Source organism: Zonotrichia leucophrys, chromosome 19, assembly GCF_028769735.1.
Source record: "Zonotrichia leucophrys gambelii isolate GWCS_2022_RI chromosome 19, RI_Zleu_2.0, whole genome shotgun sequence".
NCBI lineage: Eukaryota > Metazoa > Chordata > Aves > Passeriformes > Passerellidae > Zonotrichia > Zonotrichia leucophrys.
This window is the reverse complement of record NC_088188.1, coordinates 7498472-7526109: the sequence shown is the minus strand read 5'-3', so window position 1 is coordinate 7526109 and position 27638 is coordinate 7498472. Positions and strand designations below refer to the sequence as shown.

General features: G+C 46.5%; 1 protein-coding gene across 2 annotated transcripts in view; it reads left to right on the top strand.

Moving 5' to 3' along the window:
• The window catches only part of SSH2 (slingshot protein phosphatase 2), a 90108-nt gene that overhangs the window by 42363 nt on the left and 20107 nt on the right, over window positions 1–27638 (top strand). For both annotated transcript variants that reach the window (XM_064729143.1, XM_064729144.1), the window contains 4 exons: window positions 15326–15429; window positions 20083–20147; window positions 24725–24846; window positions 27219–27287. In XM_064729143.1, coding sequence (XP_064585213.1) covers window positions 15326–15429; window positions 20083–20147; window positions 24725–24846; window positions 27219–27287 — 360 coding nt within the window. The remainder of the gene's footprint in view (window positions 1–15325; window positions 15430–20082; window positions 20148–24724; window positions 24847–27218; window positions 27288–27638) is intronic.

Sequence of the window (27638 nt, the reverse complement as noted above, 5' to 3'; positions counted from 1 at the left end):
CTGGTGTCCCTCAAGTGGCTTTTCCAAGTTTCTCTGATAATGCCAGATTCCTCTGTCACCCAGTTTTCCTCTCTATCTCAGTGACAAAGCAGGGTGACCCAGCCATCAGAGCACTCACTTGGGGTTTGAGAAAACCCAGCTCTTGCTTTCACTGTGCCCCATCCTTCCTGTGTGAGCCTTGCCAGGCTGTGTTCAGCGGGCAGGAAGGTGCAGAGGGATGCTCAGCCCTTGTTCAGAACCTGAGGATTGACCACCTCCCTTGTGCCCACATCCCTCTGGCATTTTGAAGCATTTTTACTGTGTTTAAATACTTTTGACTCTGCCTTGTTTTCCTCTCTGCCAGGCAGCAGTGGGAGCCCTCCCTGGGCACAGCTGAGCACAAGTTGTAGCACTCCTGCCCTGTTTGCTCCTTCATCCTCCAAAACTCAGGAGCCAGATGGACCCAAAAACCCAGATAGGCTCACTGCTTTCCATGGTTCTTGTGCTTGCCTCATACCAGTCTATTTTCTGTTATAAGATGTTAATTCAGTTTTTATATGAGTTTTAAACTTTGAGGGAGAAAAAAGGAGGAGTGGGAGTAGACACTTTCTTCACAGCATTGTGAGTTTATGGTGGAAAAATAAACCCAGGAAGTTAAACTGAGTTATTTTCAGTGATAGGTAGATACAAAATGTCCTTTCAGACCTGGCTTAGCAGCCTGTTGCTCTCTCCTGTAATCAGTTTTCTTCTAAGTGATAGCCCTTGTGTGCCGAGTGTGAAGAAACAACACTTGACAGTGTAAGAGGAAGTTCTGAGGCTGTGCAGGTAATTACAAAGTGTACAGTAAATGACAGCACTGGGTAATTCAGGCTCATTGTGTTGCCACCTCTGTGCTATAACCTGCTTGGCCCTTTGTCCTCCCCCACCCCTTTCATTTTCCTCTGTCACACGGCCTTGGCCTTTAAGGTGGGAAATTTCATGACCACCTAATCTTGAATTGTGCCCAGTGCCAAGTCAGGAACTTGGATAGGTGTGTGGCTGCTGTTGCCATTCTTTGGAGAGCTGCTTATTTATTTATTTCTTGTATGGAAAGCCTCACAACCTTTTTATCTCCTTACAGTGTGATTGCTGCCAAAACCCTTGACCATTCAGCAATTAGACCCAATCCTCTGAGCAGCATGTTATTGGAAATCTTTAATTGCTTCTGTGCCATTGTAAAGCACTGTAGCTTTGTGAGTATTTTACCATTGTGCTGAGAATCAATGATATTTAAAAGCCAAGGAGGAGATGCTTGGAAACTGCTGCAGAAAGCCTGGAAGATCAGCAGAGTCATTCCAGTTAGCACTGTCAGCTCTGACTGGAGCTGAGGGTTGCTCTGGTTGGAAGTGCTTGAAATACAGAGAGTGGCTGATGAGCCTTTCATGTCTTGTAGAGCCTGGCAGGATCAGGGCGGGCTGCAGCAGTTGTTTTCTCCATTCAAACATGCGTTGTGTGCTCTGGGTCTGTAGGGCTGCAGAAAGCAGCCTCATCCTCCATCAGGGATGTGATGGGAATGTGCAGGCAGGGGAACCTGACCCCTTCCCCTTCCTGCCCACCCCTCCACACAGCTGAGCTCACCCTGCACTGTGCATGGGCTTCCTGTTGACAGAGCAGAGTCGTCGGGGATTTCTCATCTTTTTTATTTCTTTACTGCTTGTGATGAAACAAATGCGATGCTGAAGAGGCCTCTTACTACCCTCTGATTACTGAAAACTGTTCAAATAGGTTGTGGTATTTGCATAAAAGTGGTATGGTCTGTGCAGAGTTGATCATTAACCAAGCCAGGGCCGTATTGTTCATAACTACTTTTCCTGTTTGGCTTTTCCTTTTATTCCCCTGGAAGCTGTGGGTATTTGTCTCAGCGATCCTTCCTGGTAAGGGCTGGAAGAGAGACAGAGATGGTTATCAGACATCAAATCAAAACCTGAGCCACAAACCAGTGTTTCAAGGACAAACCCCCCACGCCAGCACTCTTTTTGAGCAATATGTTTTAGTTAGGAAGCCCACGCTGCTGGGCTGCCAAATTAATGTTTTAAAAGGATTTAAATGGTAGAGTTGACTCTGAGATTGTGTTGTCTTGAAACATCTGCAGATGTTCCTGTCTCTGGAAATGCTTGGGATTTTTGTAAAGACCACAAAGCAGAAGGACCCCAGTGAGATTATCAGCAGAAAAAGACCTTTTGGGGCCAGTTAATAGCTGGCTGGGATTTTTTTTTCATGATTCTTTGTCCTTGCACCTTTATCACAGAGCCTCTGGTTAAAATATTGCTTCATTGTTTTTAAAACAACTTCAAGCTAACTTTCTTGACAGTTGCTTCTGACTAGTGTTTGTGGGGTCAGAGAAAGTTTAAAATTCTGTATCCCATTCTGCAGTAGGCTCTGAAGAGCTGCTGTCTCCCCTGTATTGGTCTGACAAACAGCATTTAAATTATCAGCCTGTATGTGCTTAAAACTAGTTCAGCAAATATTTTTCTCCAGTGTAACATGTGAAATGTGTACAGAGCAAATCTGCAACTTGAGTTTCCAGCCATGGTGTTTCATAGCAGCTGGTTGAAGAGTGAAATTTTCACAAACACATGGAGCAAAACTCACTCCTGTGCTTAACAGTAAACACTTGTGCTTTTGCTGGAGTATTCCAAAGCCACCCCTGTGCTTTGCATGTGCAGCTTGGCCAGTGCTTGAGTCCAGCAGCTTGAGAAGGAGCTGCAGACTGGCAAGAGCTGTTCTGCAGCCACCTAATGCTGGGCTGTGTGGGATTAACCAAGTGTGTTGTGACAGACAGCAGCTTTCTGGTTCAAGGACATCAGCCTGTGGTTGAGGGAGGCTGGGGAGAAGAAAAGCCTGTAAAGGTAAACTTAGAAGACAAGTCCCAGAGTTGCTGAAGGCTGGGAGTGGCACAGGAATCCAACCTGGAAGATCTCAATGTAGGATTGGCATTTTTTTGTGATTGGCAACTTGATAAATTTGGGCACTTCTATTATATTGAGGTGACAGGCTCCTTGTTCAGTGCATATTCCTGTTTATCCAGTGCTTATCTGCCCCTCATCAACATCATGTTCAGCTCTTTGGGCTCTCTGATTTACTTGCAATAAGCCATTTAAGCAGAATGCTTTTCCTCAAAACACCTTTGTTACAAGTAGGCTAAATCCAGACTGCTGAACCAGAAATGATTTAGTCCTTTCTTTCAAACAAATGATCTTTGTCACTTATTAGCGAACTCTTTCATTTGTTCACACACTTCTCACAATGGCTTAATGAGCTCCATGCTGTCCCAGCAGGCAGGGCTGGCTCCTGCCCTTTGGGAGCACCACAGGTTGGGGTCTGATTTCCCTGTTAAACTTCCAGCTTTTCCCTGGAGGAGCTCAGATCTGGCTATTGCAGTGTGGCTTTAGTGGGGGCACCCAGGTGGATCAGAGAAAGTTCATACCAAGGTCCAGAGCTGTCTGGAGGTGCCCAGGGTGGACTGGGACCCCTGTTGAGTGGAGCTTGGAATATTGTGTATCCTGTGCTGGATTTCCTCACTCCCTGTGATTTTTTGCCAGCATGAAGAGAATAAATTTGCTTCTCTGAGCCTCTGGTTGCCCTGCAGCCTCTTTTCCTACAGAATCCCAACTGGGAGCTTTGGAGAGGGCTGTTCCTGTGGCTTGTGTTCTGGGTGTATTGTGGTGTTTTGTGAGACTCCAAACGGCAGGTGGGACTGGAGTAGGGTCATTTTGGTTAGCAAATGGTAAATTTACCTTGGTCAAGTTGCAGAGTAAGGGGGAATCCCATTTGCACAATGTGTAGAAAGCTATCATTAGTCTTACTTTTGTCCTCCTGTTAGTTTCCTGCTTGCTTTCTGCAACTCGATACTGAATTAAAATGAACCCAAATTGTGGGAGGAGTTTTACTGGGTTTTTTTGTTTGTTTAGCTTGTTTGGGTTTTTAAAGGGCTCATTGCATGGTGGTGTGTGAAGAGCTTGTCACTGGCTTTGTTGTTGTTATTGTTAGGGTTGGTTTGTTGTTTTTTTCCCCCTTTATTTGCTTTGTAAAAGAGATGGAGAAATCAAAAAACAAATGCGAAGTGGAGCAGCCGCATTCCTCTGTGGCGCAAAGGCTGAGAGACAGTCTAAATAAAAACAAACAGTTTGTCAGCACCATTTCTGGCCCTCCTGTTGGTTTGCCATGATGAGGAAATTGCAAGAAAGCAAGAGAGGAATATCCATGTGCCTTGATAGCAAGTGGGGGTGCCACAAATACCCAGCCCATAGTGGGTGATGCTGTGCCCAGTGTGTGTGAGCAGGACTGGGGGTGCTGAGCCAGCCCAGGAGCTGCATTTTGGCTCAGGAGATGGAGCAGGACATCACCCAGATTCCCAGCACAGTCCCAGCAAAACCTTGACACTGCTGTAATCTGCCTGACTCTTTTGTCCTTAGTTCCTTCAAGTACATAATGAAATGTTCTATGAGAGGCTCTCTAGCTTGAAATTAAGCAAATATCTATTCTGGAGCCTTTTAAAAAGCTGTTTAAGAGCCTTTTCCCTAAAGTACACTGTGTTCTTGTTAGAGACTTTGCTGGTTCTGTGGTACATAGCAGTGTTTAGTATTCTGATGGTCTTTCTACTTTAATGTGTGGTTTTTAAAGGGGTTTCTTATGCTTTTAGGAAATACGAAGACCTGAGTTAACCACAGAAAATTGGCTGCCAAACTGCTTAAAGTGCTAATTCTGCTGAAATTTAGCACCTGACTTTTGCAGGGATAAACACATCTGGAATCTCTACTCTTCTGAGTTCAAACTCCTGGAAAATAAAACTTTTATTTAATGTGTTTCCAGTCTGAGTCTTAGTCAGCAAAACTACGCAGGGTTTTTATGTTGAGTTAAAAACTCCTTTATATGCATTTTGAAGTAAAGCATTGACATCCCCCTGAAAGTTGCATGGAGGTGCTAAAAGAATTGGTTAATTTGCAGCTGTGCTGAGAAATCACAAATGCAAAACTGCAGGGTGATGCTTCAGAATGAAGCACTTTACTGTTTTTCCTTTAATTTACTTTTTTTGTGAGCAGATACCATGAAGAGTGGATGGTTCACACAACTGCTTCCCTGCTTGTATTTAAAGTAGCTGTATAAAAACATTTCAATTCTTAGGAACATTTTGAAGAAGTTTTCTTGTCTCCTGTTTAGAATCTCCCAGTTCTTTTGCCTCTTAGGGTGCCCTTCGTTTCAGCTTTTATTTAAGTTGGGAGATGCTGTGCTGGTGTTAGACATCCCACAGTCTGTCAGCTTCTGTTTAAAGTGGTGTATGGTGAGTGATTAATGGAAATTATATCGGGAATAAAGGACTCCTGGTAAGCTGATCCCTATTCAGAGCACCAAAAGAAAAAGCAGAGTCACAAGGGATGTTGTCTCCAGGAAGAACTTGTAACATCCGCGGGGGGAAGAGCTGGATTGGAAAGTGGTGCTGAGCTTGCATTTTGAAATGGATCATAATTATATCTCTTGGTCTGATTTGGAGAGCTTTTCCTGATGGCTCCGGAGGCTGATTGTCACTTCCAGCAGCAGGATGTTGGAGTGGTTCTTGTGGCTGCTGTCAGGGTAGGTGTGCTCTGAGCTCCTGGGCATGAGCAGCCTTGTCTCTCCAGGCTGTCACCCCATTCCCCTAGTGCTGGGTCACTGAGCCCACAGTGAAGCTGTGTTTCTTCTTTGGTTTGCAGCTTTAAATCGAATCTGAAGTTTGTGTTGACCTTGCTTTGTGCAAGGAACTGTCCTTCTAAGTGTTGCCCTGCTTTGAGGGCACAGAATCCATTAAATTATTCCAAGTATAAAATGTTTCTGATCCTTTATCTTTGATGATTCTTTACTTCTAGCTGATTAAAATTTCAAGTTATTAGTTGCAGCCACATTTAAGTTTGTATTCCCTTAAGTGTAGCTTCCCTGTTCCCTAAAATAAAGTCTCTGGTGTATTTGCAAGGGGGAGCAGATCAATGGCCCAGTTACTGGCTGGATCATCACAGCAGGTAAAGCTCCCTGTGACTTCCAGTTTCAGATCAAAACCTATTGAAAGAAACCTGGCACGTGGCAGTTCTCTGTGAAACAGCCCACAAACCATCTCACATCACTGGCTACTGCTGACTGTCCTTTTTGCTAATCTAAAGGGACAGTCGTTCCTAAACTGATGTTACTGTTCCTGCTGGAAACTGCCATTCAGGGATCAAATACCATTGCATGGGGAGGATGCAGTAAGAATGAGAGAAAATTGAAAGTGCTGAGCGCTGCAGAAGTTAAAATACTGAACAAATAACTTCCTTCTATATTTTTATGAGTCAAATCCAACAGCCTCTTGATGATTTTTGATGCTTTTGGTAAACAAGCATCTGCTTCTTCTTAGCAGGAGGAAAAGGCTTATTATTCAGCATTGATTTCTTTGTGCAGAGACAGAGTGGTCCTTGTTTTGGTGCTCTATTTACAGGGGTCTCTTAATGTATTTACTGAGGGCAGCCAACAAGGCTGTGACGAGAGCCAGGCAGCTTCCCCAGCGTAACTCCTCCATGCCATGCCCTGGTTGGGGCGGCTGCAGAGCCAAGTCCTGGCACAGTTCTGCATCTCAAGGCAGCAGGAGCTCTGCTCCCTGGCTGACCAGAACCATGCTCAGTGCTGTCCACAACCACTGAGACCAGAAAAACACAGAGCAGCATCCTCCTGAAGCAGTCCCATCCTGGGGCTGTGCCTGGGGGAGCTGTGGCTGCTGGGGACAGAGTGGGGACACAGCGTGCCCTGCCCTGAGCGGGTGCTGGGGACGTGTCACCTCTGCTCACACCCATCTCAGGGAGGCAGCCAGCACTGGCCAGGCTTCATGCAAGTCAGTGATCTCCTTCCATCTGTAAAGTGCTGGACATTCTTTGTCTAAATATAGGGGGGCCTGGACTTGGCTGTGCAGGGAGGGACAGTAAGTTGACCTCGGTGTGTCTCCTGTCACTTGTGTTACAGTTGTATTTAAAGCAGATGGGTCCTTCTCGTGGGACACTGCCAGTCAGGCCAAACATGGTCAGGTCTGTGACAGTGACATGCAGGGAGACTGGCATAAAAATTTATTATAAAATAATTATAAAATATCTCATCTTAAATGCATTTAATCGTAGTGGGGAGAGACCAGGTTGTTAATTAACTGCTGGAGGGTCTGTCAGCTGTCATTTAAGGTTTAAAAAGAAACGTGCTGTGTATGAAGGCAATGCTTTCAAACTCTGGTGGCAGGGGAGATTACTGTGTGGTTTAAAGATAATCAACATAGACTGTGTTAATTAGGAGAGAAAAAAGATAAGTATGTGTCAATCAGAGGGGTGTTCTTCCTGAAGATTAACTAATCAAAAAGCTGGTGGTTATTTTTCTCTGTTCCTTGATGCGATAGATTATCCTTAGGAAGTTTTTTTCATGTTGATTAAAGTGTTTCTAAGAACACATTTGTGAAAGCATTTTGTTGGTACCACAGCAGCTGGCTCACTTTGGGCAGGCTGAGCTGTGGTGGTAAAACGCTGTGGAGTGTTCTCCTGGGTGCTGCTGTCCTGCTCCATGAACCCAGTGGTATGCATTAAAAATGCCCAAAGGATGTTTAAACAGTATATGGCACAAGAAGAATGTCATGTAGAGCTTTCATCTGGGAATGTCTTGACTTGGAGACCTGGGAGCCTTTGGGGACTATCGTGTAAAACAAATTCCTTTCATGGTCTCTCTTCCGGTCTGGGTCTCTTGCTTTAAAAAGTGCAAAGAATCAGATTTCTTCTGTAAACACCAAGTGCCCAGATTTCTTAATCAGCATCCTAATTGTGTTAGCCACCCCCTTCCTAGTCCGTGAGCTGCCGTGCTCGTGCTTGGACTGCAGGAAGAACGATTTTGTGCATATCTTCAGTCTCAAATTCCAGAGACATCAGGGCTTTGTTTGCACAACTTGTTTTGCTGCTGCTTTTTGGAATCTTTTTCTTTCTCTCTGGATGGATTCTCTGAAGCTGCCTCAGAGGCTAAACATGGGCCACCAACACATGCCTTGCTGGGACTCCCTCTGTGCTGCATAGCCAGAGAGATGGGCAGTAAAGCTTTTTGCTATTTGTGCTGCATGGAAAATGGGTCCTTTTCAGTCTGTGATAATTTAACTCATTCCTGCTTTATTCCCTTCTTCGCTTCCATGGTGATCCTACAACCTGTGCTCAGTGAAATAAATCATTACCTGGTGATCTGTCATGAGCGGGGTGTGCCCCAAGTCTGTTCCTCGGTGGTGACAGCAGCCACAGCTCAGCTCAGCACATGTCCCTCTCCCCAGCCTCAGCACCAGGACATTCCCTCCCTTCCCAGGCCGCTGGGGGCTGGCACGGGTGATGGGGACAGGCTGGGCAGCGGGTGGCACAGGGAGGGCTGTGTCAGGGTTACTCAGCAGCAGCCCAGTGAAACCCAGCCTGGGGCTGCCAGCAGCAGGCTGGGCACGGGGCTGGGTGCTGAGGTGAGCTGATGTCCCTGCCAGGGCTCTGCCTGCCTTGCCTGGCCTTTAGGAGTTCGTTGAGCTGGTTCATCTCTAGGCCAAGAGTATGTGAGGGAAACAGGAAACCCGCATGGAGTTTCACTTCCTTCAGACAGCATAAAATGCTGATCAGCTTAAAACAAAACCCAGTCTGCTTTCCTTTGCCTGTAAGGAATAAATCCCAGCCCTGCCTGTGAGGGAATGCATTGGATGTGAGTGTGAAACTCAGCCCTGCAGAGCAAGGCTGGGGCAGGGAGGCAGAGGAATGCTGCAGGTGGTTGGGGTTGTCTGTGCACAGCGCAGCCCTGTCGCAGCTGCGTGGGCTGAAATCGTGGGCTGCAAACAGCAGCTGTTGTTGCTCCCCTCGCCTGCAGCAAGGCTGGGATGAGTTTCTGGCAGGGATCAGTTTCTCAGCCCAGAGCTGTTGTCTTCTGTGCTGTCTCCAAAGGATGCCACTGCTCTCTCCTGCATACCCAAGCTGCCCAAGTTTGCAGAGGTATTTCTGAGCTCAGTTCAATTATCTGGTGGTAGAGGAGCTCTAATGGCATGTCGTGGTTGGTTCCAGCAGCGGGTGTGACTTGCAGGCTTGTAACTCACTTGGGTGTTGAGTAGGTATCAAAGCACCCCAGAGCCTGGTGGGATGACCTGAAGCTGTTTTGATCCTGTCTCTGAAACTGTGTCTGAGTGTGGTTGTTTTGTGCACCTGAAGCAGTTATTCTTCACTTACACAGACAGTTGGGGTCATCAGAGTTCCCTTGGCAAGTTGTACCCTCTCTGAATTCAGCAGAAATTCTCTCCTTGCTTGGAGCAAGGTAGAAAAATTAGTCCTTTGGAATTCAGATTCACACCCATCCATCCTCACCTTTGACTGTCTTCCGGCAAAGTGTTGTTTTAGTTGGTTTCAGAAGTTGTCCATATTAGGGCCCAAAACAAGGGAAAAGGTGACCTGGTGCTAGTGAGAAGGGATCAGTGGGTAAGTTCATGTGGATGAGTAACAGTTGCATTGCAGATCCCTCTGTGATGATGCCTGTGTGTGTGTCATGGAAGCTGAGTTCTCTCTCCAGGGAGCCCCACCTTGGAGCAGAGGAAGTGCCTGCAGACAGTTCCTTTTTTAAAAAAAAAGGCACAAATGCAGATGTTGCTAAAAATGCAGTTTGCGTCAAACCTCTGAGCCCAAGTGGGTTCCCACGCTCAGTTTGTTTTTCTCCTTGGGCTGTTTCTTCAGTTGCAGAAGTGCTGAGAGATGGCCTTTGGTGAACCACTTCCCTTTTCTCTCCCTGCCCTCGGGGGGGTCACCTCTGCTGGCAGTGTCACTGACCCCTTTTCTGTAACTTGTGGCTCTTGTTTTGCTCGGCACCGAGTTTGCTTCTGTTTTGAGTATCAGAGAAGCCTCTCCTCGTCTGTGTTTGCTGCCTGCTGACCCTGATAATACAAATGTCAGTGCAGGGCAATCCTGAGTTATCCTTGCCTTTTCATTTTCCTTGTATGGTTTTGGTGGGTTTTCTTTATTAGTACCTGGTATTGTGCTTTACACAGCTCTGAGATCTGCCCTCTGTGTGGAGAGAATCAAGCACCTTAATCCCTTGCCTAGGAGCAAAGGTTTAAACTGGAAGCCAAACATTGCTTCCCTCTCTTTAATTCATTAATACTGTAGGCAGTTATTAAAGTAGGTGCTTTAAAAAGTAAACAAGGGAAGTAGGGATGTTGTTTATTGAAAAACAAACTACAGTGAAGGTGAAGGAGGCACTTCCCTGGGGAGGGATGCTGGAGGAATGCAATGCTTTTATCTGGTGTTTGAGGGAGAAGTGCCCTGGGCTGCCAGGCTGCACATCATCCTTGGCTGTGGGACTGATGCTTTATTAACCTGGACTTGTCTTGTGGGCAGGTGAGGGGTGGGAGGCTGGCAGTGGGAGCTGCCCCCAGAGCAGGTGTGCCTGCCTGTGGAGAAGGGGAGACAGCCAGTTTGGGAAGGGGAGCAGGGAGAGGGAGGGAAGTGGCTTGAGGTGCTAAAAAAATCAGCAGGCTGCAGGGGAATTGCTGCTCTTGCAGTCCTGGCTGCTCCAGAGCTCACTCACACGTCCCCAGCTGCCCTCTCTCCCTCCTTCCACACCTCGGGAATGAGCTCAGTATTGGTGCCTGCTGTGCCACTCCTGCCAGCCTTGGAATTTCCTTTTTGTTTGGTTGGAGTTTTGCAGCTGCTGGATTAAGGGAGGATGATGGAGCTGAGCAGGCAACTGAGTGTGCAAGGCAGCATTGGCTGCTCATGTTAGGGCAAAATCTGGGGGGCTGTTGAGGGACTGCACAGCTCTCTTGTCATGGGGAGCTACAGCTGGAGCCAGGCTTGGCATTGAAATCCCATTGTAGCTGCTTCAGAGCTCTTTTCTGCAGGGCTCTGGTTAATAAATACCCACTAAGAGAAATTGTATTTCAGTATTTCGTACAGGTAGTGGACTTCCATTCAAATGTGAAGTACCTTGATACCCTCATTTTCTCCACCACCACTTTTCAGTCTCCCATTTCATCTAAGGATTAGGGTGGGCAGGGTGGGAGGATGTGACCACATTCAGTGCCCGTGTGCTTTGGGCATGGCTGTGAGGAGGTGAGAGCACAGGGAGGGCTTGGCCTTTGCCACACTGACCTGTCCTGTTGTGTGGGAGGATGTGCATGGAAGGACTTCTCCTGCCGAGCCTGACAGGGAATGGTGCCAATTTCTGCTTGTGCTACTTGGCAAGTGCCCCACCAAGGGCTGGGCTGGACAGGACAGAGCCTGCTGTAAGGAGCTGCTCCCATGAGTGAGGAGAGCAGACTTTGGAAAGTCATCCTCAGGCTCTCAATAGCTTAATTAAGTGTTTATTAGGATAAAGCATTGCCAGCAGCCGTTCAGGTGCCTCCTTGCCTTATTCCTAAAAAGGTTTTCTCTCCTTCCATTGTGAAGCAGTTTCAAAGCAGTTTCAAGCAGCAAAGTTCCTTTTTGAGTATTTTACACTGAGGACTGAGGGTTTCTCAATGAAATTGGAGTGGTGCAGATTCACCTGGCTGGGAGCTGGAAGGCATTGTCCAGGGGGTCGTGACAGTGCATCCAGTGATTTATCACATGTCTTTGGCACAGCCCTAAACCAGTAACACTTTCTCTTTTATGTCCTCAAACCAGTGTATTTGGCGTTTGTGCTTGCAGTTTATGAATGGAGCTGTGCAGTGTAACATCTGGGAAGGCATTTATTCTTTGTTTGCCATCTATAAGTTCTGTGTGGATCTCATTTTGTAGCATAATGAGAATTTAGTTTGAGCTGTGCAGTGATTTCCTTGTGCAGGAGGAGCTCAGCCCCAGGCAGCACATCAGGGAGCACAGAATCACTTCTGTTTCCAGCTGTTACTGCTGGTTAGAAACAGAGCCTTCTGAGGGCAGAGTCTGTGCTTTTTGTGCAAAAGGCTTTAAATAGTTCTGATGTGACTTGGACAATTTCTACGAAATCTTTTCTGCCTGGGAGAAAAATTGGTACAAGTAGTGATTTCTGTAGAAATAGCTTAAGTCTTCTGGTTGCACTGGTTCTCTTCCCAGTGAGCAGGGAATTACAAACAGCACACCACTGGTGCCCTTGGGGCTGCTGCTTCACTGCAGAGGTGAACATGGAACAGAAGGGTTTTTCCCCAGCTGTAGTGCTGAGGATTGTGAACTCTTTCCTGAGTGAGTCTTCTCCTGACAGAACCTGCTGTGCAGTACAGACAACTGATGACAAGCCTGGGGTGCTGATAAAACCCAGCTCAGCTTTGTTAAACCTGAGCCAAGTTGGCTTCTTGTCTTCTGCTGTCCTGGGCTCAACTTCTCCCCTAAGCACGTTGAGTGTCTTTTAACACCAGTCAGTTCCAGGAGAGTGTTTCAAAGAGCTCTGAAGCTCCTGTAGGCTCTGGCAAGCCAGATTTTGTGAAGTATTTCAAAGCCCACGTTATGCTTGGAAGCCATCGAGCTGTCAGCAGGGTGAAATCAGGAGTGGATGGCAACACTTGTTTAGAGCCTTAATTGCCCTTTTCACAGCCACCTTTTCTACCTTTTGTGGTTTTGGAGTGTCTCAGACTGAAGCCTGCTGTTGGTGTCCCACCCAAGGAATCCTTTTTCTTTATAAATCAGGGACAGCATCCAAAGGTGATCTGAAATACGAGCTTTAGGTGAAGGTCATGCCAGGGTGGACCCAAATGGAGCAGCCATCTGAGTGTGGCACAGAGGATGTCAGGCCAGTGATTGCTTTTTTTTGTCCATGTAGTGCATCACAGGCACCAAAATCAGCATCTGCTGAATTTGAATTTAGTATTAGAGCTACTTGGACTTTCCCATGAATGTGTTGCCTTCCGTCCCAAGATTTTGTTTACTGCTTGACTCTCAAAGCAAGAGCTTTGTTGTGTGTGTGTGTGTATTATGGGTTTCTTTTCTGGACACTGATGCATCTGGGCTTAGAATTCAGGGCAGGTGGTGCCAGAGGTGCACAGGGAGTGTCCCCACAGCTGGATTTGGCCCGAGGCTGTTGTCTCGGTGGAGCTGCTGTTCTCCCAGCAGTGCTGATGCCCATCTCCTGCCCTCCCTGCCTCACCTCCTTGTTCCACAAGAATGATCTGCTGTGCCACATTCTTCAGCTGCTCCAGCCCTTTGTATGGGAAATTACTTTCCCTTTCCCTAGTCCTACCAAGTTACACTTAAAGCCCGTGGTTAATGGCCCAAAACAAGGCTCCCCTGGCCTTAGGAGAGGAGGTGGCCTCCTGGAAGGATGCACCTGATAGGAATCTCTTTAGTTCTGCTGCTCTTTCCTTTCCAGGCTGGTGGCTGAGAGCTGGTGATAAGGGAAAGTGATGGAATTGAGAAGGTTTTTAACCTCCTGGCCCTCTTAGCTGCATGCTACATTATCCACTAAAAATAGTTGCTAATTCCACCTTCTGGGGGAACCTCAGGCACAGGCTAAAGGATTGCTAATATTAGTGGTTGGCTTTGCTGATAAAATGAACAGTGTGAAAGCTGTCTGTGAGGGCTGAATTCTTTCTCCTCCTCTGCAGCCTAACATCTTTTAACAGCTTTCTTCTGTGGTGAGGTTATAATGGGAGGAGGAGAATTTATTTTTATCATTAATAATACTACTATTATTTTTTTTAAGTATCCTTAAGATAACTCGGTGTTTTTCTAGTTCAGGCTGTAAGAAACTGTGTACCTTGAGAACTTGGAGAGGATTTATTTGTCAACAAAAGCTAGAAAGGCTCAGTCAAATTTTTTAATGTGAGAATGGTCTAAGGAAACAGGTTCAGTGTGCCCAATGAACTTATATTTTTTGGTTTTAACTTTAATGTAAGTAGAGAACTCATTTTAATTTAGGATGAGTGATTTTCTCCTTTTCAAAATTCTGTTTTTATTGAAACATCCAGACCATGTTTGACATCTGGTTCAATTTTAGGAAGAAAGTTCTGGGAGAAACTTTGTCACTCAGGAGTGCTGAGGCTATGACAGCAGGGTCTAAACACTGGGATGTGCTGCAGCCTTGAGAAAAGTCTTTCTGACTCTGTGCATCTGCTTTTCTGGAGCTTGGAAAACTTCATTTTTTATATCCCTGGCAGCAAAATGGAGAGGTGCCCAGAAATGTGCTCGAGCTTAGGGGGAAATCCAACTTTAACACAAGCTTTTCTAATTCTTTTACTTCTAAAAATGTAGTCAGAAAATCCTTTTTTAAAGCAGTCAACCCCAAATAATGCAGGGCTTTTTACTCTATTAATTTCCCAGTCCTCATCCCTTAGAGGAAAGGAATAACTAACTAGGTTTGATATTTGCTTAAGTGGAGAAAGGAATAAAAAAGTTCCTAACCTCTTGCTCAGGACAAGAGTTGTCTTGAAGGACGAGCCAGCATCTTTTCAAAGCTGTTGGGATGCACGATGCCAGAGACTCTCCCATCCTGTCTTATCATATTCATCACCCATCCTGTTGACTAGAGAATTGTTTCTGGCTTTCTTCAAAGCCTCTAGGATTGTCTTATCAATTCTGAGAAAAGCAGGAGCCCTCGAGTATGCAGCAGGATGGCTGCCGTGCAGAATCTGGAGCGTGTCTTGCTTTTTCCACGAACCACAGCATCTGCAAGAACAGGGCTGGAAGATGTGCTTAAAATACCAGCTGTTCTCAGTACTCAGGAGTTCTTTATTGCCCCTTTTTACAAACTTCTCTCCTCATGTGACTTCAGAAAGGGCAAAATCAAGTCATGAAGTGATGGCCGATTTCAACAGCATTACAGTTTCTTGCTTTCCTGATTTATAGGTCTTTAAGAGTTAATCATCATGCAACTCATAGAGAGCAGTTTTATGATTTCTTAATCTTTTGTGTACACTAATTTTCTTTTGGCTAACTGCTGAAGGGATACATTTGTTTCTGCAGGGCATCAGCTGTGTCTGAACCACAAAGCTCAGGGTTAACAGAGTCCATAATTACCCAGATGCGTGGGCTTGTTCTATTCATCACCGTTTAGAAATGTGGATCTGTCATCTTGACTTTCAGATCGAAAATGTAGCCATAGGTTAATCCCCCCTGCCTGCTCAGGTTGCACCTCTGCAGGCAGAGTGGCACCAGCATCTGTTCTGCTTTTCAGTGTTTCTCTGTTTGTGTTGTTCTCAGTTATGCTTTGAATGTCTGCAGTACTTACATGGGGAGAAATTCTTTACCAGCAGAATGATTTGGTCTAAATCACTTCATTGCCAAAGAACAGAGCATGCATTCAGTGCCTTTAACCTGTCTTGTTCATTGCTTTTTTCCTTTTTGAAGACAAGACACTTTTCCTCACTCCCTGTTTGTCTTTTCCCTTGCAGCATCAGCGAAAGCTTCCTCACTGTGAAAGGTGCAGCTCTCTTCCTGCCACGAGGAAATGGGTCATCCACCCCCAGGATCAGTCACAGGCGCAACAAACACGCAGGTGAGTGTGGTATCGATGGCTGGGCCTTGTCTGCTCCCTCCTGTTCCAGAGTTCACCTTTCCTGAGCTCACTCTCACCTGATGACACACGTTTGTCTGGCCCACGTGTGTATGAAAGCCTGGCCTGCCAGGCTCAATGCTGACAGGAGGGAAAGTTTTCAAGACTCTGCTGTTCAAACAGGATCCTCAAATGAGTGACATCAGGGCAGCAGTGGAGACTTGAGAATGATAAAATATCATCCTGTAATTTCAGTATGAGAGAGGGAAGGGAGGATTGCCTTCCAAAACCTTTGTGCACTGCAGTGAGAAACCTGAGTTTGTGAAACTGGGTGAGTAATTGTCCTCCCTAATCTGAAAGGAACCGGTTGTGATGGAGGAGAGGAAGGAGGTTTACCAGGCTTACCTCCATGTGGGGATGAGGAAACCTCTGAGCAAAGTCAGTGTGACTTCTCAGAAGTGTGAGCAGAGTGAGTAATAGAGAGTCGGTTATCATTCCACCTCCTTTATCTGCTGGAAGTTTGATTTGTGTTTTTGCTTTGACTCTCTTTGAGAAGTTGCTCTCAATATCATAACTCAAACATTTCAGGGTAGGGTTTTTTCACTGGCTATATGGTGCTTAATCACTGGTGGTGTTTTACAGGCATCAGGTGATAGTGTGGGGAATTTTCCCTTCCATAAAGCAATTGGCAGGAAACAAAATAAGTTGAGACCTTCAGATGTTTGCAAATGGGACAGAGATAGAAATAGAGACAGGAGTCAACGTGCTTTGCTAGAAGATGACCAGGAAAAATGTGATTTGGTTTGGTTCCAGGTGTATATCCCTTTGTACTTTGACACCATCAGACAGTCATCCACCTCTGCATCTGTCAGAGTTATGTATGTGATGAGTGGCCACCTCAAAATCTGTTTGCAAACATATTTATAGAAAAAGTTTAAGTCAGAAGGCATTTAATTATATACTTCCACTCAAACATAGCACAAGCAGTACCCAGATTGCTTTGGTGAGATGCATTAATTACCAGTTGTCAAAAGAAAATGTTCTGAAACTTAAATTAAAGCTGGCCTTTCTGGTCGAGAATGAAGTGAAATGTCCTTTAGTGTGAAAGTAGAGTGAGCAGTCTTTAAAAAGTTTCTCTTGGCCTGTCTTGGTGTTTAATCTCTCCAAAGTCCATTGCTGAAGCCCCTGGCACTGCTGCCTCGGCTTTGCCTCACTGAGGAAACCCAAAGATTTTCCTGCTGAACCTCTGCAAGGCAGCACAAACAGCTGTTGAGTCTCTCTGCTTGCCTCATTTACTCGCTCCAGCTGATTTGCATGAGGTCTGGAGACCTTGGTGGAAAATAATTGCTTGTCTAATCGGCCCAGAGCTCTTGGAAGCCAGATTGCCAAGGAAGCAAATCCGGTGTGTTGTAATTGCTTACAGCGAGATGTTTGGTGCTGCCGAGGCTGGCTTGCCTAAGGGCTGGGATTTTTGTTCTTAGAAAACTTACTTTATTCCTGTCTCTTCAGCTTACAGGGTGAGATTTAATGAGGCATCACTGCTTGTCCTTTCCTCAGTTTCCCTGTCTGTCAAGTGGTGGGAACGCTCTTGTGGTTTTTTATGGTGCTTGGAGGTTTCACTGAGGAGAGTCCTTCATCTGAGTGTGCACCAGATTTCTGTGAATTTTTCTGGTATCAACAGACCAAAGCACCAGGGAATCAGTGTGTCACCTTCCTGAGGAAAACATCTGTGCCACCAGAATTAAATCAGTGATGTGGAGAGCGTGGCTGGCACAGTGTGTGCAGCTGCCTCCTTTCTGGGACACCGATAATCCATGCTCAGCTTCCATCCCCATGCGCGTCGTGACTTATCTCTGGCACACAAAATTAGAAAGGGGTAGAGAGCAGACAAAACTTTCCAGTATGGAATTGCTGCCTATAGATGCAATAGTATTTCAAGTGGCTGCAAGAGCATTTTCTAGGAAGGCTGGCTGACCTTCCTGACCTGCCTTTTTAATTCATCAGAGGCGCTAGAATCCAGCGTGAAGAGTGAATGGGTAACAGGAAATAATTAATGCTCACACCCATTTCTCTAATCACACCTCCATCAATGGGAATCATTGGCAGATTGACTAGATATGGTACCAGCTGTCCTTATTCCTCTCCCTGGGTGGTCCTGTGCCACCTGGCAAACTGTGGGATGGTGGGCTTGCTTTTCCACAACAAACAGTGCTGCAGGAGGCCAGAAAGGGATGTAACTTCCCTGGGGCTTTTGCCATCTCTGGAATACTGTGAATCACTTTTCAGATCCCACCCTTGCCCATACTTTGCACCTTGCCTGCCAGCTCAAGGAAACAAAAGCATCTGCTCGGCACAGGACAATGTGATAGGAAGCAGCAGCCCTGCCATGGCTGCCAGCAAAGCCAGCTCTTCACAGGACAGGATGTGATATCTTTGTGCTGATTCTGGCATGTTAAAGCCCTTCCTTTGGTTTTTCTTAATCCAGGAAGTTTACAAAATGCCTTGTGTGTTTGGGGCTGAAAACCCCGCAAGTTGATTAAAGCTGGCCAAGGAAGCAATCCTTTACTTTCCAGCTCTGGAGATCCCAAGGCTGGCAGGGGGACAGGGAGGAGGAGTGTGGTAAACTCTCTGAGGATGAAGGATAATGGAGCTCTTTGGCTGAGCCCTGCAGAAAGGGTTGTCGTAGAAACTTCTTCTCTTTAAGTATTGAGATAATCCAGTAGTCCAGGTGATTTTTTTTTTTTTAACTGTGGAAACTTTGGCTCTTAAGAAGTCTCTGAATTACTGGCAGAAGTAAGTGGGAGCTGCTACATTTTGGAGAGGGAAAAAGCTGAGGTGAAGCATCTTTCATTTCAGACTAAGACATGTGGAAGCTTCATGAGTCAAATACTTGCTGAGCTCTTCCAAGCTGTGGGCAGGAGGTGCAGGGGGCCCTTTGCTTGTTGACTGACAGTTCTCAGCAATTCCCACTGTATTATTAGCTGGAACTTGCTGGAACTGAGCAGTGCTGTCGGGATTTTGCGCTGATGTTGACGTGGGGAGATCCTGTCATGGCAGTCCTGGCAGAACAAGCACCTGATGGATGACTTGGCCTTCCTGAGTGCCCTATCTCCATAAATAATTTCTATTTAGGGAGGCTCGTGCCAGCCACTCCCGTGCTGGGAACAATGTCCATGGGCAGGAAGCAGCTTCAGGTGCTTGTGGCTGGTGATACTTGGTGATTTCCCTGGCACTGCTGAGTGCCTCAGTTTTCCCACCCCCAGTTAAAAATTCATTCCCAGAGCCTTGACTCATTCTCCATATGCTGGAATGCAGTTCAAGGAGGAAGGAGGAGCAGAGCAGGGATTGCAGTGTCCTGTGTAAGCCACTCCATGCGGGGCTGTCTCTGTCCCATACACAGAGGGGCTGCACAGCCCTTCAGCCTTGCTCTTCCACCAGCTATAAAAATCATTTGGAAACCAGGTACTCTCACTGGGCAGCCTTTCCTTTCTTCTCATTGTCTTTTTTGGTATTTCTGGGTGCTGCTCCATGTCCAAGCTTTCCTTATTTCTGGGAGTCTGTGAAATAACATGGATTCTGGCACCCCTGGTGAATCAGGGAGGTCAAGGGGATTAACCAACCTTCCTAGAAAAGGTTCTTGTAGTTGATCCTGCTGAATATTTGCTCCTTGCAGTGTTGCCTAAACTCAGCTTCCTGGCTGTGGGGGAGTGGGAGAGGTGGAAGAGTAAAGGCTTCTCTTCTTGCTGATCTGTGCCACCCACCTGGCAGCCCTGCACTCTCCTTTGTGGGAATGCAGATTAATTTTTCCATGTAATGATTGAAAAACCAGCCCCTTGCAGGAGCTGTTGCTGCTGGCTCGTACTCAGGGGATGCTGTTGGCTCTCTGCATGCCAGGAGTAGTGCTGAGAAACCAGTGCAGCAGTGCTGACAGAAAATCATCTCACTTGTCTTTGAAATGCTTGATGTTTTAGGAACTTGTGACACTTGTCTCTTCTTAATAAGACTTAAAATCACTGTCATGCACTAAATTTAATTCTCCTTTATTTTTCCTCAGCTTCACCAGGGAAGCTGTTCCAAGTGTTTTCTAGGAAAAAAATACAGTTGTTTGATTTTTCAGGTGGCAGTTCTTAGCTGCTTTTGGGTGGGGTTGGTACACAGCCATAGGTGGGCACGTGCTGCTCTAAATCAGAATTAAATCTCATTCCAAGGGAGTATACTTTTCCCTGGGTAGTATTTCTGCACTGAGTAATAAGCTGGTGTAAAAGAAATGGCAAATTTCTGGTTTGGAGCACATGGTAGAATGAGATGTTGAACCACAGGATGGGGTCCATTTCTAACTAGGTTGACTTGTCTGTCAAAGGAACAAAGAGTAATGAAACACTGCTTATTTCTGTTAAAAAAAAAAAAAAACCAAAAAAACCCCAGAATTTAGCAGGAGAGAACATGGAAACACAGGAACAGGTGAGCACACAGAGCAAAGAGCAGCTGACTAAGAGATGACAAAACTCCCATCTCTGAGTAGGTGGGAGTGACAGTGACGACACTCTCGGTGACGTGTCAGGTTTCTCGGTGGACATTTGCTCTGGCTGGACAGCCAGGAACTTGCATGTGATTTTGAACTATTTTTGTGCATTCACCTTGCCCTCTTGCCCGCAGGGGATCTCCAGCAGCACCTGCAGGCCATGTTCATCCTGCTCCGCCCAGAAGACAACATCAGACTGGTAGGTTGGCTTTCTGCTTATCTCCTGTGAACCAATGCAAAGGTTAAGCACCACTTGACAAACACACCTGTGTAACTCAGGGAAGCAGTGGTGTGTGTGTTTCATCAGCAGGTTTGGGGAGCCTTTGCAACCACAAAGGTAGGAAAGGAGCTGGTTGTGAAGGGCCTGCTTTGGTTGTTCAGTGAGAGAAATTGTATGGCTAGAAGGTTGTCTTTGAACCAAGTACTGAGTATCTGTGCTCCCAAAAAGTATTGTAACAATTGCCAGAGAGGACGGGTAAACTATCTTGGTGTCCTGTTTAAATCAAGAGTAGCTGCCTTATGTCTGACCAGTGTGAGTGAGCATCTGCCTTTCTGAGAGTGGATTTGTGTTCCTCGCTCTGCTGTCCTTGTGGCATCCCAAAAGGCCATGGCTGAACAGGTGGGAGCATGCAGGACCCCCATGTAGCCACGTACTGAACCTTGGCCTTCTGCTTTCCTGGGCTGTTGCCTCCTATAATGATGTAAAATGAGGCATTGCTGTTCATGGCATTGATGCACAGTCCTGAAGAGCTCCAGAAGCCAAATGTGAGCAGTGAGGAATTTGCCTGGGACACGTTGAAGTGCTCTACAAGGCCAGGCATGACTGCAGTGAGTCTGCCCCTTTCAGCACTCAGTAGCCTGAAGTTTGTTTCCTGTGTTTTCTTGGTGCATCTTAGCAACCTCTGCCCAAAGAAGGACTGCCAGCATCCCAAGTGTTATTCCAACACCTCTGGTTTGCTGAATCCTCCTGAGCTGTGCTGGAGATGGGCTGATTGGATGAGTATAGCTTGGAAACAGCCAAGGTTACTATGGAATGCTTTAGCTTCCCAAATGACCACGGAAAATAATTTGCCATAAGCAAGCCAAAGGACATACTCCCCTAAATTTTGCCAGGCACACCTTGCTGTCACTAAAATTTCAGTGAAAGTGATGGGCATGGGGGTTCTCAATGCTTTTCAGAATTTGAGCCAGGGTTAGAACATTGGAAACTATTGAACAGGGCATTGTTCAGCAGTATCACTGGCTACATTGTGTGATTTGGGACAAATTAGCCTTAACAGCTGAATAAGGACTTTGTGGGCTGAGACATAAACCCTTTTGTCCAGAGCTACATTTGGAATGCTGAAATCTTGCATGAGGTTAAGTTCGATAGTCTACTTGAATTTAATTGATTCTTGACGAACGAAGGGTGTGCAGGGCTGCAATGGGCTCTCTCATAAAACAGCAAATACAAATGAGATTTGAAATATAAACACTACTGAGAGAAATGCATTCCCTTCATTTTCTTGGCTGCTGTCATTTGGAGGGCTGGCTTCACAGCTCAGGGGCCAGCAGAGGAATCTAATCCTCTAAAAACCTACACTTAAAATTTGGAACAACTCTTGTTTCTTGGAGCTGTTGGCAGAGGTTTTTAGCCTTCCGTGAGAGCAGGATTAGAGCCGTGGTAAGATCAGTAGGAAGGAGGAAAAGGAGTTAAGAATGCAAAGTGATTGAATATGTTCCTGTAGCTTAGCAGAGCTGGGAACTTGGAAGTTGGACACACAACTTTTTTGTTTTGTCTTTAAATCATTTATCTCCATGAGAAATGTGTTCTTGTATGAAACACCTACTGTTGTGGAGCGTGAAAGGTCAGTATGAACTTCTTGGAATGTGCTGTTCATAAGGGCTGGTGAAATATCACATCATGCTTCTGATGATACAAGAATGCAGCAGAAGATAAAGTTGGCTCGTGTTCAGGTGAGCCTAAAACTTAAGAAGAATGTGGCTGGCCCTGTTTTGACCAGACTACAAATAACCTTCCCAAACTCAGGAGAAAGCTCTGTATAGATGAGCTGGTTGAGAAAGAACTTTTCATCTCATCACAGTCCCTGAAGCCAGGCCATCCTCCCTACAATAACAAGGATTTCAAATATCATCATTTAAAAGGCATCAGAGCACTTTGTGTGCTCCTTCTGAGAGGTGAGCATGTGAACTAGCACTTCATGGAAAGGTTAGAGCTTCATTTGTGGTTTGATAGGCACTCTGGGGCTCTAATAGCAGCTTTAGAAGTTGGCTGGTTTACAATGTCAATTCTGCTGTTTTAATACTCCCATTAAATTTAGCAAAACACATTGTCTGCCCAATCATGGTTCTTAGTGCTTTGTGCTAAGGGTGTAAGTGTTGAATCCAGAGATTCACACTGAGCCATGCCCTGTTTCTCTTAACTGACCTCTGAAAATCCCACCCTACCAGTGTGTAGCTATGTGACCTTTGCTCACTGTTTGTCTTGCCCTGTTCTAAAGGGTCTTGCATCAACACTTCCCATTACTGCCAGCCAAATTGGTTTAGCAAAGTAAGTTAGATTTTGTTAATCCTCTTGCTGCTGGACTATCCTGAAGAGAAGCAGAACAGAAACTCCTGTGTGGATGCCCCAGACATGGGGCAGCTGTGTCTGTCTGCTCCCATTTTAGACAAGTCTGTGCTGATTATTGAGGTTTGGTTCCTAATGTAGATAATTACATTAACCACCAAGACCTTGGTGATTACTTGCTCTTCTAGGTTGAAGAGCACCTTTCTGTATTCCCACAAGTGGTTAGTTCTAGAAACAACCATCTTTGGGAGAATTTGCACCTTGAAGGACTGACCACTTTGATCCTCCGTGTTTCCAAAGGAATCCCAGTGACTCAAGAAGCAAGAAGGAAAATAAGGCTGGTTTTAGCATGACTTATCCTAAGGAGATGGGGTGGGGCACAGTCTCTGGCTGTACAGAGCACAGCTGTCTGCTGGCATCAGCATTTGGGTAGTTTCTGTTGGTCTTTGGTCCAACTGGGCAAGTCTGGAGGACTCTGACAGCACTGTCTCCTGCCTGCACTTGCTATTCCACCCCATCACCAGAGCTGCTGCTCCCTGCAATGCCACGCTCAGCATTCCCTGCACAGAGCACTCTGCTGGGATGGTGAGCTCTGTTCAGCTGCCAGGCACTGGTTTAACCTTTGTTGTAGACTCCACCATGTGTTGGGGTCAAGATTTCCCTGCTGGTGGTGGACAGGAGAGCTCTGAGATCAGAGGGGGCTTCCTCTAAGCTGGGAGATGCTGCTCTGACATCAAGGCCAAGTTGTGAACAACTAAAGGAGCACATTGGGAAAAGCAGCCTGCTCCTGGGAGATCTCACACAATAGTTTATTTCTTAGCTTTTTAAGAATGACTGTTTTAACTGAGGTCTCTGAGCCATGACCTCCTATAAGGGTCCCCAAGAGGCATCTATGTCTTGGCTTGGGAGTTTGAGGAATTTGGGTTCAGTTTGTGGAGGATGTCAAACACCACTTCAGACTTCAACCACTGGCTTGCAGGAAATTCAGGACCCAAGTCCTGGTGCAGCAGACAGAGATCTGTCCACAGTGCAAGGCTGGGCTAGGAAGGCTCCTTCTCCCCCTGTTTGCTCTCTGCAGGCCCTGCTCAAAGTTCAAGCAGCAGTTTAACAATATGGTAAACACTGAGGCCAGACAGAGTCTTGGGGTTGGATTGGGCCATCCAAAGTTAAGGTTTAGTGTGCAGAATTAAGACACTTCCTTTCTAGGGATGGCCTAGTTTCTCTGCTTGGGATCCTGTGACTAAAATAGCTGCAAACAGCTCGGAACGGAGTCCAAAAAGTGTTGCAAGTAAAGGCTGCTTGCTGCAAGTGTTGATAAGCAAAACTTTCAGTGCTGGGCTCCCTTCCCCAGCCTCCTCATGAACCAGCAGTCTGTCTGCAAGACTTCCTGAAGTCCCTTCAGTTCTCACTTCCTTGTGGCTTCTGGAGGAGCAGCTCACCTCAGTGCAGCCTTCCAGGAGCTTCAGCATTAGTCTAACATTCACAATTTAAGTTCCACTGTTCTCTGAATGCTCTCAGTCGTATTTGATTTGGGGGATTTTGGGCTGAGCACCAGTCCTCCTAGAGCTCTTTTGGCACTGGGGTACAAGTGAACGTGGCAGGAGCAAAGAGGCACAATGACTTTCACCTTTCCTGGGCAATCTGAACAGTGAAGGATACAGCTTAGTCATAGGGATATCTTTTCCTGCCAGGTGTAAGGCAGTATGATTGCCAGAAGAATTCAAAGGGCCAGCAGGAAACCATGTATGATTTAGGTCCTGGTTGTCTGTCCAGCTGCCTGGGAAACTGGTGGAAGGAGACTCATTGGAGCTGTTGTAGCACACAGAAGTTTAAAGGAAAGCTCTGGTTCTTGGGACAGAGCCTTCTAAAGGTGAAGGTTCAACACCCATCTGTCTACTGATGGCCCACAAAGCTCACTGGGCTGGGACCAGTCAGAGGGCTGTAGGTTGTTCAAAGTCAGCCTTAGTGGGGCAGAGCAGGGCCTGCAGCCAGGTGTGCAGAGGGCACCAGGAAGGTGCCAGCTGTTGAGGAGGGCACTGTGTGGGAGTAAAGCCCTTTTTAGCCAGATGAGGAGTGTGGGACATCCCTACCAGTCCAGGCTGCATCACTGCTTCTGCGCCTCACTCAGCATGAAAAAGTGCCCTGTGAAGGTCATAATGTGTGTTTTGCTGACTGCCCTGCTCATCTCTTCCCCTTCTTTTCTTCAGGCTGTAAGACTGGAAAGTACCTACCAGAACCGCACTAGATACATGGTGGTGGTGTCCACCAATGGCAGACAAGACACGGAGGAGAGCATCGTCCTAGGAATGGATTTCTCTTCCAATGACAGGTACTCAGAGTGCCCAGGTGGGGAAGTCCTTGTGCTCACCTCCACACAAGTTACCTGTAGAAATCACTGTCTGGTGTCCTGTGTTTTCTGGGGACAGGCTGCTTCAGCTTTTCTAGCCTAACATTTTTCTTGAGATTCAGAATTGCCTTTTTTTATTTCTTGAGCGGAGGTGGTAAATGTGAAGGCAACAGTGCAGGTCAGCATTTCCCTCATTCCTCCAAGCATCAGGCTTCTGTGAGGATGTTCAGTGCCTCTGAATGGTAAGGTCCCCAAGCCCTGCATCTGCACACCAGGGACAGGGACAGTCTTCATGCAAAGAAAGAAAAAGCTGCAATTAGAGGAGCTGGACCTCAGCATTCAGGAGAACAGGTGATAAATACGAGAGGGACTGTCAGGCAGTCCCTTGCCAAGGTCATGGCACAAAGGCCTGATGGCAGAGTCAGGGTTGGTGATGGCAGATCTTGCACACCATGTGCTGTCCCCAGGCAGCAGTGTATCATCAGGGTTCAGTGCTTCTGCTTCATTCATTTAAATTCCTGCTGACCTTTCCACAAGGCTGCAGAATGTGGCTGGGAAGCAGCTTTTGCTGCTGGAGGGGCTGTATGCCAGGTGACAGCAATGCAGCAGCTTCAAGGGCAGAAACTTCACATTTAGAAGGGAACAGTGGGCACTTTGAAGAGGGCATGGAGGCACATGACTCTTTAAAGAGTTTTAAGTAAATATTGGCCTTTATTGGAAGACAATCAGCTGGATATTCAATTTTGGAAGGCTTCATACTCGTGCTTACTTCCAGCACAGCTGCTACAGGAATGAGTCTTGCTATTGACACTAGTTGGAATAAATGACTTCCAGGTAGTTAGTAGGATCACTAGAAACTATTTTTTAACTATTTGGCTAAGAAGTTGCCTTCCAAATATTGCCTGCTAGTCACAGCAGCCACCATGCTTGGTTTGGATGCTGAGCTTGGGTGATGCCTGCTAAAATGGGGGACCAGCTTGATGCTGCCCCTGGCTCCTGTCTCTGCACATGTGTGCAGAGCTGTGATTTAAAGATGCTCTTGCCTGGGGGCAAGAATAATTTGTCCTTGCACAGGTTGCTGTGAGCTTGGAATTCACTGTTGGCTGTGATGTACCAGCGCAGTCACCTTTGATAACTGAGAGCTCACTGGTATTCAGTCTCTAATAACACAGCAGGGTCGTTTTAGCTTTCTGCTGGAGTTCCTGGGCTTCTGGATGGTCACTGTGATCTGCCCTCCCCGAGCCCACTCGGTATTTATAACTCCATGTAGACTTGTTGCTATGGTCTCTGATAAGCGCTCACTGAACAGTATCACTAAAAATACCCCAGCCACCTTGGGAAGCCTTTTAAAAACACATCTTTCCATGAGCTCATCTCATGTTGTCAACAGAAATAGCTGCATGCTGTCTCCCGGTGCTGGGCACCAGGCATGTGCATTTCCAGGGCTCCCTGTCTGACCCTCCAAAGCCTGGTCTCTCCCTGTTCCCACTCTTCTCTGAGGCTGGAGACTGACAGGTGTGCTGGAACTGCTGGAAATCTGGGAGCAAAAGAGCAGGAGGCAGTTGAAATCAGTTCTTCAAGATGCTGCTTTGATTATGGAGCAGATTTGCAGCTTTATGAGATTCAGCTCTTTTCATTTAACAACACAGAGGAGGTTGTGTTGGGTTCCCCCGCCCCTGCCTTTTTCCCATCACTTGATTTCTGCTTTTAGCTTGGCTTTTTGCTCAGCCTTACAGAAATCTTGGGGGACTGTGAGGGCAAAGAGAGCAAAGCAGCTGAGGGAGGAATGGGATTGCCAGGGATTGTATGGCATGGCTGTTGTGCTCATTCTTGAGGGCAAAGAAGGGTCAGGAGTCAGCCACAGGTGATGGGCTGAGATTGCCAACTTGCCATGCTGCCAGTCATCCTGCTATTGCACTGCCCTGCTCCCAGTCCCCAGCAGCTGTGCCTGGGGGACAAACAAGAAAATAAAGCTGTGGATTGCAAAATCAGAGCTAGAACCAAACCTCTTGAGCCTGAGAGGGATTAATCTGTAAAGAAAGCCTTGAGCTGACCAAAGACTGTGAGCCCCCTCTGACCTTCTGCACAAAGTTCAGTGTTTTTGGATCCTGTTTGCTCTTCTCTTGGGTGTGTTAACCCTTCAAGCTTGCTTGAAAGGACAGTGCTGTGCCCTGAATCTGGTTAGTGATCCTTGCCAGGCCCCTGTAGAACAACACTGGTGCTGTTTGTCTCTGAAGCAACAATGGGATTTTTCTTTTTCCTAATGAATACAAAAATATGCAACTATTGCCATGAAATTAGAATAATAACATGGTGCTGTAGTAGATAGACTGACTTTCTCTTTCTCACTGCAGTAGCACTTGTACGATGGGCTTGGTGCTGCCTCTCTGGAGTGACACCTTGATCCACCTGGATGGGGATGGGTGAGTGCCTTTTGTGTGTTCTGTGTTAATACAACTTAGAACAAGGTGCATGGGGAAGGATTGCAGTGCTTGCAGAGCCCTCACAGGCCCAGCAGCCCTCCTCTGTTGACCTGTATCAGGTTAGCAGGCTCAAAGGCCCTCAATCACAGTGGTTGTGGCAGGGAACAGCAGTAATTGACTTATCTGTGAATAAACACGCACTGAGACAGTGGCTTATGTGTGTGTTTAAGCTGGAGTAAAGGAGCTTTTACTGGAGAGTGGGTGTGTAGTGAAAGCTCCTTAAAGGGATCCTATTATGTGTTCCTCCATCATGCTTGCAGCAGGCAGCACTCAGCCCAACATAAAGCAAAA